Source organism: Podarcis liolepis (assembly GCF_965112155.1).
Source record: "Podarcis liolepis genome assembly, chromosome: 13".
Classification (NCBI taxonomy): domain Eukaryota; kingdom Metazoa; phylum Chordata; class Lepidosauria; order Squamata; family Lacertidae; genus Podarcis; species Podarcis liolepis.
Genome location: NC_139573.1, coordinates 29,695,146 through 29,711,030, shown reverse-complemented (window position 1 = coordinate 29,711,030; position 15,885 = coordinate 29,695,146). Strand labels below are relative to the sequence as shown.

At 43.2% G+C, this 15,885-nt stretch overlaps 1 protein-coding gene across 13 annotated transcripts in view; it reads left to right on the top strand.

The window, feature by feature from the left end:
- Positions 1-7,270: 7,270 nt before the first annotated feature.
- Positions 7,271-15,885, top strand: part of MED24 (mediator complex subunit 24) — a 50,632-nt gene continuing 42,017 nt past the window's right edge. For 9 of the 13 annotated variants that reach the window (XR_014518101.1, XM_083469539.1, XM_083469537.1 and 6 more), the window contains exons 1-2: positions 7,271-7,374; positions 10,196-10,337. Coding sequence is in view for 12 of the 13 variants with exons in the window: in XM_083469539.1 (XP_083325665.1) it covers positions 10,205-10,337 (133 nt within the window). In the remaining variant the exon portion in view is untranslated. The remainder of the gene's footprint in view (positions 7,375-10,195; positions 10,338-15,885) is intronic. The other 4 variants (XM_083469538.1, XM_083469546.1, XM_083469543.1 and 1 more) reach the window with 1 other exon arrangement.

Here is a 15,885-nt window from a genome sequence, read left to right as displayed (position 1 = left end):
TATGGGCATTCTGTTAGTTATTAATAATGATAGTTCAAAGAAACAGAGAGCGACTTGAGGCATAGCAGAAGGGGTGGGGGAATCGCACTGCAACATTATGACTCCCAGCCTCAGATGCTGCTGCCAGGACTGATTTCAGAAGCGTGCAGAGCTATCTCGAGCACAGCTTTTATAATTGCTAGAAAGCCCTTTGCACCCTGTCCCATATCTTTCTCGCTGCCATCAACCTCCCACCCTGTCCAGTCCAAGTTCTCTGGCTCCTTTCCAATAAAATGAAGGATATCAGGCCTCAAGGCATGTGGGTGGGGTCCCTTTGGCTCACATTCCTGTTGATGAGGTCCCCCCCCCATACCTGTTCAGGTAAGGCCTCAAGCAATTCCTGGCCTGGATTCAATTGCTCACCTGGAGCAAAGCTTGTGTTTTCCCCACACTTTTTTTGTGAATGGGTGTGGAATGTCATTGTCGGTTTCGCTCCTGGCAAGCTTGCTGTGCCTTTTAACAGCGGCACAGCAGCCATAAATTCAGCAGTTATGGAAATGTGGGGAAAAGCTTGTCCTGCTGAATTTCTTCCTGGCAAAGTTTTGCCTTCAGGTGTTTTCTAAAGGTTGTATACTTACCCCCTTGGCTAACGGGTTGCATAACTCCATGCCCTACAATATTTGTCTGATGAAAATAGGGACGTCCTAAGGAAAAGCAGGACATTCCAGGATCAAATCAGAAACCAGGATGGCTTCTGTAAATCTGGCACTGTCCCTGGAAAATAGGGGCACTTGGAGGTCTGCTATTTAGTCCAGAATTGCCTATTGAGTGGTAGATGCTTCCCAAGGCCTCAGGTAAAAGTAGTTCCCAGTTCTTCCAGCTGTTAACTTTTCAGATTGGAGATACCAGGGATTGAACCCACAACTTTGATGCATGCAGAGTATACACCAGGGGTCAGAAAACCTTTTTTTGGGAGGGGGCCGGTTCACCATCCCCCAGATCTAGTGGTGGGCCAGACTGCACACACACGGCGGAGGGGGCTTCTCTCCCCCCCCCCAGCCAGTGCCCTCCTCTGTCTACCTCCTCCACCGCTCTGCCTGTGGTGGGAGCCGGTAGCGGTGGCGGCGCCTCTCCTTTTCAGGACAGCTTTCCCAGGCGCCAAGCACAGGGCCAGCAGGTGCACCAAGCTCCAGCCCACAGCATGGCCATGGGGAGAGGCCAGTAGGCAGGCAGTGAGGATTTCTATCAAAGCCCAGCCCCCTTCCTCCGCAGAGTGAGGAGAAGCCAGGAAGAGGGAGGGAGGGAGAAGGGAGGAGGCGCCGCCACAGTGAGGGGGGTGAATTGCAAATGGCACCCGAAAAAAATAGCGATCACGCTAATCCAAGTGGTGATTGCAGAACCGTTTGCAGGCTGGATCCAGAGGGCAATTGGGCCAGATCCGGCCCGCGGACCATAGTTTGCCTACCCCTGGTATACGCTGTACTGCTAAGCTCTGCCCCCTCCCTTGTGTGCTTTATTAATGTTTCACATGTTCCAATGCTGAAAACATGTCACATAAAAACAGATTCTGCAGCCCATTCCCAGACTCAGATGTAGCTTTGCCATGGAAAAATTCTGCAGTGATAATAAATAAAGTCTTCTGTTTAATGTGCATTATTATGCCATGATGCAAGCCCCTCCTTGTCCTTCATATCATCCAGTTATTCTCCCCACCCCACCCCCCAAATATCCTTGGCATAACTTTTTCATTCATAGGACAATATCTGTTCCATCCTTGTTCTATTAAGAACAGAAGACCTCCTACCGCTTTACTGGAGACCTAACAAGGCCTCCCCCTTTCTTCCATTTTTTAGTATTCTTTTTATTCCCAACATGATGTTGCAACTGAGTAAACATTTTACACATTTCCCCTGCAGCTTCATCTGAAAAAAGGAAAGGAGGGGGGTATATCAGATTTTGTTTTCTCCCTCTAATTTGTGCTCTAAATCTGCAGAATGTGCTTTAGAAATGCCCAGCTGTTTAGAATATAGATTGTAATTTGGGGCTGTGGGAATAGGGGGGGGGGGAGCGGAATATGTTGGAGGGAAATCATCGGAAGCCAGCCTGAGCAAATGGGATAATTGGATCTCAGCCCACGTTCTAGACGTGGGTAAAGATCCATTATCTAGGGCTGTCAACTTATTAACAAAATTAGTGGATTAAATTCACTATTTTAAAATGTAATCAATTAATTGATTTGCATACCGACACAATTTACGCAACGGTGCCTTTCAGAGAGATTGACGCAAGCAAAACATGACTTAACAATTTAATAAACAAGGGCTACCACTCAAAAAACATTTTAATTTTATATTACAGTACTATATCTGAGCCAGCATAAGAAAACGAAGCTTGGCCATTACCTGCCAATTAAAGTTTACCGTTTTTAGTTAAAATATATATAAAAAATTGTCCAGTAGCATCTTAGAGACCAACTAAGTTTGTTCGTAGTACACTGTAGTGTATCTGAAGAAGTGTGCATGCACACAAAAGCTTATACCATGAACAAACTTAGTTGGTCTCTAAGGTGCTACTGGACAATTTTTTTATATTTTTTATATATATTTATATATATTTCAACTGCGTCAGACCAACACAGCTACCTACCTGAATCTTCAGTTAAAGCTATCCATCACCAAATCAAGCCAACTGTATAGGGTCCTAGCAAAGCTAGCAACACTTATGGGATAGGTTTCCAGTAAGTTGTTTTGGTACCTGAGGGAGAAAATCCCCCAGGCAGCTCTCCCTAGGAGTAAGAATAAAAATACAGTGGTGCCTCAGGTTATAGACGCTTCAGGTTACAGACGCTTCAGGTTACAGACTCCACTAACCCAGAAATAGTACCTCGGGTTAAGAACTTTGCTTCAGGATGAGAAGAGAAATCGCATGGCGGTGGCGCAGCGGCAGCGGGAGGCCCCATTAGCTAAAGTAGTACCTCAGGTTAAGAACAGTTTCAGGTTAAGAACAGACCTGCAGAACAAATTAAGATCTTAACCTGAGGTACCACTGTAAACTGAATTGTAGAGTAGCAACTCTGAGGATCATCTAGTGACCAGGCATGTCCAAACTTGGCCCTTCAGATGTTTTGGGACTACAACTCCCATCATCCCTAGCTAACAGGACCAGTGGTCAGGGATGATGGGAATTGTAGTCCCAAAACAGCTGGAGGGCCAAGTTTGGCCATGCCTGATTCTAGTCCAACCCCCTGCAGTGCACAGATCTCAACTAAAGCATCTGTGCCAGACAGCCATCCAGTCTCTGCTGAAAAACCTCCAAGGAAGGAGAGTCCTCCACCTCCCAAGGGAGTCCATTCCACTGTCAAGCAGCTCTTCCCATCAGAAAGTTCTTCCTGATGTTTAGTCGGAATCTCCTTTCTTATAACTTGAATGCATTGGTATGGGTCCTACCCTCCAGAGCAGAAGAAAACAAGCTTGCTCCATCTTCCATATGACAGCCCTTTAGATAGTGGAAGGTGGCTATCATATATCCTCTCAGTCTCCTCTTCCCTAAGCAAAACATTACAACTCCCTCAACTATTCCTCATAAGGCTTGGTTTCCAGGCCCATGGTCATCTTGGTTGCCCTCCTCTGCACACATTCCAGCTTGTCAATATCATATTATTAGTATTAGTATTATTTGTATGCTGCCCATCTGACTGGGTTGCCCCAGCCACTCTGGGTGGGTCCCAACAGAATATTAAAAACACGATAAAACATCACATCCTTCTCAAACTGCTGCCCTTTCATGACAAGCAAAGTCAGCTGTCTGTGACAAACACCTCACTCTGTCTCTTGGGAGAGGTTGCAGTTAGAACATCAAGCCAAAATGGTGAAATGTACTAAGGTAATTTAGGTATCTCGTGACAAAGCTACCGTAAATCTAAAATCATCTCCCAAACTACTAACCTGATCCTTCAGAGGCCGTGCAAAGCCATCTAATACTGGATGAAGACCTATTTTCAAACATGTAACCCATCCAACCTCAGAACTTCCATCTTGTTGGGGCCAAATTTGTTTTTGGCCAATATCCAGCCTGTTACCATCTACCTGGGTGACAAATGCAGTTTCAGTTCTAAAGCTAGGCCCAAAGCCACACTGGATGTGAGTTACCTGTTTCATTGACAGTGTTGGCTCCTTCCAACGGGTGTTTATTGTGGAACTGGTGCTCCTCGTGCATGTACAGTGGTACCTTGGGTTACAGACGCTTCAGGTTACAGATGCTACAGGTTACAGACTCCGCTAACCCAGAAATAGTACCTCGGGTTAAGAACTTTGCTTCAGGATGAGAACAGATATTGCGCACCGGCGGCAGCGGGAAGCCCCATTAGCTAAAGTGGTCTTCCGGTTAAGAACAGTTTCAGGTTAAGAATGGACTTCCAGAACGAATTAAGTTCTTAACCTGAGGTACCGCTGTACTGGTAATTATTACTTTTTTGCAGAATCCACATGACTTCCCCCAAAGAATCCTGGGAACTGTCGTTTGTTAAGAATGCTGGGAATTGTAGCTCTGGGAGGGGTAAACTACAGTTCCCAGTATTCTTTGCTGGGAGTCATCCCATTTAATCATCCCTTAAGGTGAAAGTTAAACAAAAGCCTGTCCCCAGGGCTTTTTTTCAGCTGGAACTTGCTGGAACTCAGTTCTGGCATGCCATTCAGGTGGGCAGCATTGCCATTCTAAGAGAACAAGGGAGGTGTTCATAGTGAGTTCCAGCACCTCTTTTTCTAGAAAAATAGCACTGCCTATTACAAACAACTGTTTTGTGGTATCTCAATCAACCATCTGCTAATTAAGCCCTCATCAAGCAGCACCTTTAAAAAAAAATGTATTGGGGAAAAGGTGTTGCAACTATTGAGAAATGGAGACTGATGTGGGGCTGGTATTGGCTTTTGGCAAGGCTGAGTGTATTCTGTACCACTAGGAAGGTTTTAAAAACCAGCACTTAGATCAATAAGGTAAAAAAGGTAAAGGACCCCTGGGCAGTTAAGTCCAGTCAGAGGCGACTATGGCGTGTGGGGCTCATCTCGCTTCAAGCTGAGGGAGCTGGCGTTTGTCCACAGACAGCTTTCCGGGTCATGTGGCCAGCATGACTAAACCACTTTTGGAGCAACAGAACACTGTGACAAGCCAGAGCACACGGAAATGCTGTTTCCCTTCCCGCCGCAGTGGTACCTATTTATCTTCTTGCACTGGTGTGCTTTCAAACTGCTAGGTTGGGAGAAGCTGGGACAGAGCAACGGGAGCTCACCCCGTCATGCATATTTGAACCACCAACCTTCCAATCAGCAGCCCCAAGAGGCTCAGTGGTTTAGACCACAGCGCCACCCACTCTCTGCCACTTAGATTAATTCATAAACATATGAACGGCTAAGATCTGCTGCCCCACAAAATTAAGACATTATACACCACCTTTCCTTTCAGGGCAGTCTAATTGATATAGGTAACCTCTTAATTATAAGATTAGAGCATATTCCAGCAGGTTGCTGGTATTCTGAGAAAGTCCAGGTCACATCTGTGACAACATCCATTCCCTGGGTAAAAAGCTGACAGCTCAGCAGGATCACACGCTGCTGGTGAATCAATCTCTCCACCTCCTCAGGTCCCTTTCCACATCACTGCCTGATTCTTCCAGGCAGATGGCGAACACTGTAGAGTCCTCTGCTGCAAATGGAGCAGCATGTGACAGAAATGGATGCTGCAATAGTCAGAAGTTGTGATACCTGGGATGGGGAAAATGTGGCTTTCTTGGAAGGTAGGAAAGAAGAGAGATGCTCTTTGGAATCAGATTGCTGGATGGAGGAGAGGGTTCTCATTATAAGGCTTTGCTGGGAACTGTGAAGGATAAACTGCACTGCCCAGAATTCTTTGAAGGAAAGAATGTGCTTTGAAAGTATAGTGTGTACACAGCCTACAACTGCAATTTACTGGTGTTTTGGATGCATGCTGGATGTTTTGATGAGTAGCTTGATATTAACGATTGAAAATGCAAACACAAATAAAAAGTACTAGGTGTTAGTAAAGAGAAGCTGCCTGCCCTGCCATGATTAATTTCTCCCCTGCATGTTTCGTTTTCCTGTGGCTTCCTGGATGCAAACCCCTAGACCTAGTCCCCACATCCTACTACAACTAAGTCTAAGTGCATGCAACCACAGTAATTGCATATTCTTTCCCTTAACCCCCCCCACCTCCATTTCCCACCCCCTTCCTCTCTTGTCTCCTTTGGGTTATTTTCTAGATTGCAGACCTCCTGGGGCAGTGATCTGTCCACTCATTCTTTCAATGGATGACTCCAAATAAACAATTTATTGATAATTATATTTGCAGCCAGTGCTTTGCCTCCTTGTGATCAGCCACCTCTGCGTCAAAAATTATGGCATATTCTGTTGGGCTGAATGTATGGTTCTGTCGTACTTGTAGAAAGATTAGTACTATTCTAATAGTACAGTGCCTCTCTCAGATCATTGTAGCAAGTTATTTTTGAATGAAATATAGTCTTGGACTTCATAATAACAATAATTTATTATTTATACCCCGCCCATCTGGCTGGGCTTCCCCAGCCACTCTGGGTGGCTTCCAACCAAATATTAAAATACATATTCATAAATATGACCATTACAATATTTTCATGTGCGCTGTTGCTGTTTTGCATTTATATCCTGCCTTTATTCTATCCTAGAACCCAAAGTGGTGTACAGGAGCTTCTCAGGTTGCCAACTGACCAGGAAAATGCAGCCTAGACTGTTTTTCAGTCGGCTTGATGGCAACAGAGATAAGCTTGATCAACTTCCAATGCCTGCTTATCAAGCTGCAGACTTGAACTGTTCTGTCAGTGGCTATTAGTCATAATAGTTAAATGGAGGCTTCACTTGCCAGAGACTTGAGGCTAACAACACCTTCCTCCCTGGCAGCACTCTCTCATGTAGAGGATTACATGCTCATGATGACAACCATAAATTCAGCAGGTGTAGCTTTTGTAGCATTTGCACTTCATCTCGTAAGTTTCAACTGGCTAATGAAATAAAGAAAAAAAATCCTGATAAGTAAGAGGGAAAACATAACTGAAAATCCACTCGTCCTCATTTTTTTCTATGCAGTGTTGATTTACAGATTATACGGAAATTATAGCCCAGACTCTAAAATAATCACGCTAAAGTAAACCCATTAACAAGGTCTGTTCAACAGCCTTTTCGCCTTTGTAAGCGTGCTCAGTCTCGAAGCCTAAAAACTACACCTCCCAGAAGCCCGTGCGGCTTAGGGGTAGGTTCCAGCCAATCCGGGCAGGGTTCTTTGTTAGGTGCAAAGATGGCGGAGCCCAGGAACTAAAACGATTGTGTTTCTTTTGTACAGGAAAGGAAATCGGTAAGTGTTGGCAGCGCATTCTCCCCTTTCAGCGGCCAAATCCCGCTTTGGCCAACCAGTTCTGCTTGCCAGAGCTAGTTATAGAACCCGGGCACCCCAATCTCCCACCTTTGTTTTAATTCCGGTGCAAACTATCTTCAGCTTTTCGCGATCTCTCTATTTGTTGAATGAATGCACCAGGTCCGATATGTTTAGAATTTAGCAGGGAATCCCATATGTGTGCATATGAAATAAAGTCCCTCTGAATTTAACGGGATTTACTCCCAAGTAAGCATGTTTAACATTGCAACCTAAGAGTATACACTCAGGATCTCCAAATCAGGCCTAAATGTTGTGTATTAAGTGCTCTTGATTACTTGTTCTTGGTTCAAAGTATGAAAAGCGTCTTGCTGGCTTAGACCAAGGCCTAGCATCATTTATTTATTTGTAAGAATCTTAGCAAGTGCCAGGTGGTCCAACATAAATTAGCGGTTCACTATGATCTGCATTCTCCCAATCTCTTTTCTAGTCTACATTATTTTCCTAGGATTTTTTTTTTAAGGACTAGTGTCTTTGACCTGGGTTCTCAGACCTCCCTAATAGATGAGGAGTAGCTGGATGTAGTTATTCAAATGTAAGATGAAGATATTTCATATCATTTTACTTGTCTCATGCGTTGGTTAACAACCACTTCATGGATTACTCCTTTTTTTTGTAATGTAGCCTAAGGCTGACACTGTTAGACTCAGTGAAACTTCCAAAGAAGCATGATGCACAAGAATGGATTCTCAACATGTTTTACAAGTATAACTGTAAAGTGGGGACTATGATATATTGTTGTATCTTCAGAGTGCACCATCCAATGTTCATTGTGCTTTAAAGAGGACAGGTTTCTTCGCTGAGGAGTTTACAGCCTAAAACGTGTCTCATAAACATATGCTCATTCAGGAGTGATGGTTAGTAATGGCTCTGTGAATGTATATTTAACAGCAAATACTGGCTTGTGAAAAAGCCCTTTTTTCTGAGCAGATGTAAGCTGGCGTGAATGCCTGCTTCTCACCTGTTCTCTGTGTGAGAATCTCTGCATAGGTGTCCTTGTTCTCTTGGTCTTGTAAACATAGGACCAGCCAGCTCTGCTGGTTTACTAGTAAACTGGGATTTTCCCAAAAGAGGCGTAAGAAGAGGCCTGCTGGATCAGATGAAAGGTCCATCTAATTCAGCATCTGCTTTCCCACAGTGGCCAATAGACACCTCTAGGATGCCTACAAGCTTGATTTGAAGATAGTGGCCCTTCCCAGCTGTTACCACCTTCCAACTGGATTTCAGTGGTTTACAACAAGAATATGGAAGCTCCATATAGGCATCAAGACTAATAGGCATTCATATATTTTTTCTTCCTTAAATTTGTCTAATCCCTTTTAAAAACTATCACCACATCTTGTGGCAGCGAGAATAAATAAATTATACATTGTGGTGATGAAGGACTTAAGTCTGACAAGAATCATCTACAAATCAAGTTCGTTGTGTGACTACGTTCCAGTAAAATGGGTCACCATTTTCTCCACATCATGTCCATTCTTCATTTTCTTTCTTTCCAAAAAAACCCCCACCCAAGTGATTTATTCCTTCCTCCTGGGAAAGGTACTCTAACCACTTGATCATTTGAGTTGCCTCTTCCCGCACCTTTTACAGCTACATATCCTTCTTGAGATGAGCTTAACAGAATGTATGCCAGAGGGGTAGGGAGACCTGATCTGGGCCTGATCCAGCAGACCTGATCCTTCTCTCTCCTACCTGCAGCAAATGGGATGGATTAGAGTGATGTGCAAATGTGGTCTACCTGTCCTGCTGATCTTATTCATTTAATTTTGGTTCTGGGTCAGACAAACCAGATAGAATGGTGGGATTTACCAAATATCTTCTGCTTTCTGTAGCTCAGCCCTTCTGTTTCTTAGAAAAAAGCATTAGAATTTGACATGCGAAAATGATTTCCTCCCTAGGCCTGGGAGTATAAACCAGGAATTCAGGTTTCCCACTTTTTCTACCACCCAATTTGCAAGACCATTTCATATTTGCTGCATTTGTATAGGCATGCAACATTTGAAGCAAGGTTCAGAGACTTGTTTTTGATCATTTGCAACATTAAATTGCAAAATTGTGCTATATTTTAAGCAAAGGAATTTATGCCTTTGGTCATCAGTAATTAAATGGGGTGCCTGACATAGTCACTCAGGCTGCAGTCATAAACATAATTAGAGAATTGGTTCTTTTGAACACAGAGGGACTTACATCCTGATTAAAAACATGTATAGGATTGCATTGTTTAAAACCAGTGGGCTGGTCAGACGTGCTCCTGTAGAATAACGGCCTATCTAAAACCTGGACATGCTTATGAATGTGCACAATCTATATGCATGATTGTGAATTCTTCCTTCCCTAACTCACCTAGCACTGTATGGCACTACCTGCTTTTCAAATGTATTTTTTGGAAGTGGAAATAGAGGACAGGATCTGGCTGCCTCTCACATTTGAATGTCAAGTACTGTTCTTTGAGGGAAACAGCTTGTCATAAGCCAAATGTCTAAGCAAATTGGGGCCTGTATATGGCATATAGGAGGTGGGAGGGATAAGAGTATGGGCTTGGGAAACACAGGTTCAAATCTTTGTGTACAGGAAGTACATGGAAGGCACCGAGAAAGGGTTTTCTTAGCCTAAAGGATGTAGGGGTTACTCTGTGCACACTGGAAAATGTTATAGGGTTGTTTAATAATAACTGGAGTGCTGGAAACTCAACAGGGATATATGGCAGAGTTGCTGTGTCATGTTTTTCTGTTTCCTTTAGGACAGGAAGATGATGAAAGTGGTCAACCTCAAACAGGCCATCCTCCAGGCTTGGAAGGAGCGGTGGAGTGATTACCAGTGGGCCATAAACATGAAAAAGTTCTTTCCCCGGGGGACTACATGGGACATCCTGAATTTAGCAGGTCTGGTTCAAAGTTCGTACAAATCATAAGTGTTGAGTTTGTTTTTCCTAAAGTTAACTTTGTGACCTATAAGCAATAAACTGCAGTTGCCTACTGTTTTGACAGCATAGATATTAGCACTTGACTGAAAATGCCCCAGCCACTGCAGTGGTTTCTAGTTCTTTATAGCATTGCATTATATTAAGTTTAGTCGCTACAGGGAGATCCATCAGTTGCACCATGTTAGAGATGATGCAGGTGGTGCTGCAGGTTTGGAGTAACCACCTTTCTCCTCCTGAAAAGAAATATATTTTCTGTAGTTTGGGTGCTGCCTAAAGAACTTTAGCAAGTTGACAGCTACAAACTATGAAATGGATAAAAAAAGTAATATTCGAGACTTACGGCTTTTCCAAATGTATCATCTCTTCCCTCTTATGCTATGCTACTTGCACATGAGTAAGAAGGTGTGTGTGTAGTTTGTTTGCTTTCAGATGCTTTAAATTGTTTTTCTGTTTTGATGCGTACCACCCTGTGCTCCACCGGGAATAGAATAGAAATTTAATAAATGGGGGAAAAATGCATTTCATGTGTATTGTGTCAGAATACAAGGCAGTAAACATGACTAAATCACAATGTAGTTGTACATTTTGGTGCTGCAAAAGACAATTCATAGAATCATAGAATCATAGAGTTGGAAGAGACCACAAGGGCCATCGAGTCCAACCCCCTGCCAAGCAGGAAACACCATCAGAGCACTCCTGACATATGGTTGTCAAGCCTCTGCTTAAAGACCTCCAGAGAAGGAGACTCCACCACACTCCTTGGCAGCAAATTCCACTGTCGAACAGCTCTTACTGTCAGGAAGTTCTTCCTAATGTTTAGGTGGAATCTTCTTTCTTGTAGTTTGGATCCATTGCTCCATGTCCGCTTCTCTGGAGCAGCAGAAAACAACTTTTCTCCCTCCTCTATGTGACATCCTTTTATATATTTGAACATGGCTATCATATCACCCCTTAACCTCCTCTTCTCCAGGCTAAACATGCCCAGCTCCCTTAGCCGTTCCTCATAGTTAAGGTAAATGGGCACCATGCAACTGAATATTCTGAATTCATCAATTGTTTTATATTTTGTATATTTTAAGACTCAAGTTGTGGTCAGTTTTGAGGGAGGCTGCTACTGACATTGCCTCTGCCTACTCCTGTTATGAAGATAAATGCAGATAATTAGACAGAGACCGATTTGCCAGATCTGTGTGTGCCTTGACTTGTATCTCACCATTTGCCCACATAAAGGATGTATATCCACTTTTTTTTTTTGCTGTACCCCAGTACCATTTTTCAAACATAATACCAAACCAGGGTTTAGCATGATGGCCAGCCTAGTTCGCAGGCAAATTACGGTTTGTGTTCAACAAACAATGATTTATTACAGGGCGGGGACTGAATTTGGCTGGTGGGCCAGATCCAAAAATCCCTCAACTCTCTGCAGGTCACACTGGCAGGTGGGTGGGTGGGGCCGTCCACCTCTCAGCCATCTGATGTTGCATGGTGGTTTGCCTTGCTTCAGAGAAGCCATGGGCTGGAAAACCAGGAACAAACCTTGGTTACAGCTTGTGATTTGTGTGGAGCAAGACAAACTAAAAGGCCTGGGTTTAGGTGACATGCTAAGCCAAACCATGGATTAGCTCGCAGCAGCAGGCCCAGAGAAGGAATAAAGCGGCTGCAAGTTCCTCTCTGGGTACCCTCACGCCTGTGTTCATGCTAAGCCATAGTTCGGCTTAGTGTTAGGAGCAAGCCAGACCATTCTCAACTCTGTTAAAATTTGTCTTTGCTTAGGCTCTTGCCACTGTATTAACTAAAGTTTTTGTTGATTAATCAACCAATTAAACCGAGGTTGGTCAGACTGGCTTGCAGTGGCCTTCAAACATTTTGTTAAGACTCATCTGTTTCTGGAAGGCCTTTTGATGAGCTGTAACTTTAGCAGGTCTATCTCCTTACCGGTTCTTCAATTTTATTGCACATCTCGCAGTCACTGAAAACGAATCTAAAAACTTATGCAATGTTTTAAGTTGGCTTTGGAAAGTTTAAATTTGGGTTTTTTTATCGTTGGGCTGATGCGTGGTTCTGATACAGTTCTGATAGGAATGAATTAAAAAGCACATAGTTATAATAATTAGAAGCATCACTTTCACATTGTGTGCATTGAAAATTAAAGAAGAAAAGCAGAAGGAGGGATCTAAGGGAAGTCAGACCGACTCAACTGTTCTGGGGTCTCTTAATGTTCTGATTGCTAGAACTGGAGTGATTGAGAAGAAGTAATGGGTGGAGTTATGAGAGCAAAACTCCTGGTTGTCTTCATGCAGCAAGAATGAATAGTACAGAGTTCAAATCAATCTTATGTCCTGTTTAAACTTTGGAGCAAGCCTATTTTAAAATCATGCTGTAAAGATAAAGGACCTCTGGATGGTTAAGTCCAGTCAAAGGTGACTAGGGGTTGCAGTGCTTATCTTGCTTTCAGGCTGAGGGAGCTGGCATTTGCCCACAGACAGCTTTCTGGGTCATGTGGCCAGCATGACTAAACTGCTTTTGGTGCAACGGAGCACCATGATGGAAATCAGAGTGCACAGAAACACCGTATACCTTCCTGCCGCAGCAGTACTTATTTATCTACTTGCACTGGTGTGCTTTCAAACTGCTAGGTTGGCAGTTCTCAAGTAGAGAACTATGGTTAAACCATAGTTTATCTGTTGCTTGTCTGGATTAGAACATAATGCTAATCTGTAGTAAATTACAAACAGAAGTGGAAGTGTCTGAGCCCCTCTTCATGGGCACACCAGAGGATGAAAACGACATGAAAGCCCCAGATTCTCCTTGGCTTGTTCACATAATGATAAACCATAGTTCACTGTTCCATCTGAATGGGACCACAGTGAAAATTAAACTTGTTTCAGATTTAATTTTCTAATACAGGTACACCTTCAGACCATATTGCCCTCTAGATCCTGAAACCTGAAGCCTAAGTAGACACTGTCCACAGGTTGTCATACTTGGTTTCATAACATTAAGGACTAAAAGCTTGCTTTTTAGGGAAATATTATATATGTGATACTTGGAATTCTTCTATATTACTGAATTTTGTGTTACCACTTCCCTGTAGTTTTCTGGGCTTCCCTCTCTTTTGGCTGTTGCTTGCATTCCTCTTCTGTTTTAATAATTTCTTTTCTTTTCAAAACCCAGATGACACTTTTATGGTCATTTTAGTTATCTTTTCTTGTACGGTACAAGCTTTGGAATTAAATTTGCACAGCACTTTTTTTTTTTAAGGCTGCATAGCTTTTACGGCTGGGATCTGTTTTGTTTAATTTTGTAACATACCATGTGGATTAATGATGAACTATAAACTGCAGTGATCATCATTAATACTCCTGCGTGACTTCTGGAGTTTTCCAGCTGAACCACAGAAGATTTGGGTTCTTTGTTTGGACGTGACAACTTTATGTCTGCATAAGCTGTGGAAACTCTCCTCCACACGAAGGCCATGGATGGACTATAAGGATGGGTGCCTTTGTGAGTAGCTGTAGTAGTTGGAGGAGGAATAATCACCGTGTTGACATTGATAACTCTCCAAAGGTCATAGAAGATGGATATGACCATTGGAGGGAAGTCCTCATGTTGTGAACTGCTTTGGGTAGATGGAACTGTGAGCAGGCCTAGCGGTTGCTAAGGCGACACTGTGAAGGGTACCTTAGGAAGGACTGTAGTAAACTGAGCCTTGAGTGGGCTGGTCAGCCTTAAAAGGGCACACCTGTGGTGGCTGTAGCTGTTGCTATGGGCAACTTCAAAATACAGATAACTGAGAAATGAATTGATTTTAGAATGCTGTGTTGCTTTTATTTCATTTCATTTCATTTCATTTATTTATTTACGGCTATTAGCCCATAAAATATGTACAAACATAAAAAAGCACAAAGGCTTAAAAACCGAAATATCTGACAACAGAAGGTGAACACTGCGATGCAAGGGTGGGTCATTGGGCAGAGCCAAATAACAGGATGTGGCCCGGAGAGCTCCAAGGGACGGTTCACAGAAAAAGGAAAACTGAAGACGAGATCCGACATGCACTCTCATCATAACTGTCCGATTAGATTTTGATGTTGTTGTTGTTTTTTGGTGGTTTTTGCGTGTGAGATAACCGCATTCAGGAAATTGCTTTTATTGTTGTTAGCCGCTCTGAGCCCGGCTTCGGCTGGGGAGGGCGGGATATAAATAAATAATAATTATTATTATTATTATTATTATTATTATTATTATTATTATTGTTGTTATTAGCAATAGCATTAGACATAGGCTGCAGCACTAGCGATTGCTGACGCTGGAACAACTTAATGGCTGAGATTGCTGTTTGGGGTAGACCCCCACTGGGCCTAAATTGTTGATAGGGGTGTTGTTCACTGTGAAGGTGTGCATCGCCTGAATTGTTAGTTTGCCTTTGGCGTAGTCTCTCTAGTTGTGGTTGGCGACCTTTTGAGTACACTGTGGATGTTGATGCGAGGCAGGGCCGGATTTAGGTTTTATGAGGCCCTAAGCGACTGAAGGTAATGGGGCGCTCTATATGTCCAGCTGTCCTTTGTCAACAACAAATTGTCTTTTTAAAAAAATATATGCTAATAGGTCCATACACAACACAAAACACTGTTGCTGTATGTAGGTTTTATTTTATTTGTTTTTTATCTTATATTTTGGAAATGTACATCCTGATTTTTTGTTTCCTTTAAAAAAAATATTGGGCCCCCAAGAGAGTGGGGCCCTAAGATAATAATAATAAATTTTTATTTATACCCCACCCTTCCCGGTTCAGAAAACCGGGCTCAGGGCGGCTAACAACAAATTTAAAACACTTAATTGTAGAAGCAGCATAAAATACAGTATAAAAACATGAATAACAATAAAATTCAAAGTTCTTGTTTAGCTTATACGTGAATCCGGCACTGATGGGAGGGGTGTGTCTTTTATACACCGGTAGGCAAAGAGGGCCAACCATGCAATGGGGGATTGTGGCCTTTTTTGGGGGCCTGATTCGAAAAGGGAGCGGGAAGTAATAGTTAAAGGGCACACAGTAAAATGGGTTTGACTTGGAAAATCCCCCCCTACACCCCTGTAGTTATTCAGATGGTTAATCAAAAGCTTGACTGAGCAGATAAGACGTATGCTGCCCCTTTCAGCCTTGCCAAATCTGGCATGTTGGCAGGCTGCCACTGGGAAGCGCATGCCAGCAGTTGGTGCTCATTCTGCTGAGAGATCTTCCCTGCCATCTCTCCACAGCCCCTTCCCTCCATACCACCTTCAGTCTTAGGAAAAAGCATCTGCATACACTTCTGCCGCCAGCGAGCAGAGGTGAGGTCTGAGAAGAGTCTGTGTACATGTCCTTTTCCATCTGAGGCCGCAGAGGTCAGGCAGAGGTCATTGCATTGACTGCAGCAATTTCTGCACATGGGGAGAGTGTGTGGCCACGGTGTCCATTTCCTATCCAGAATGCCACCAACTGCCTCTTTTCTTCCTTGAATTATTTA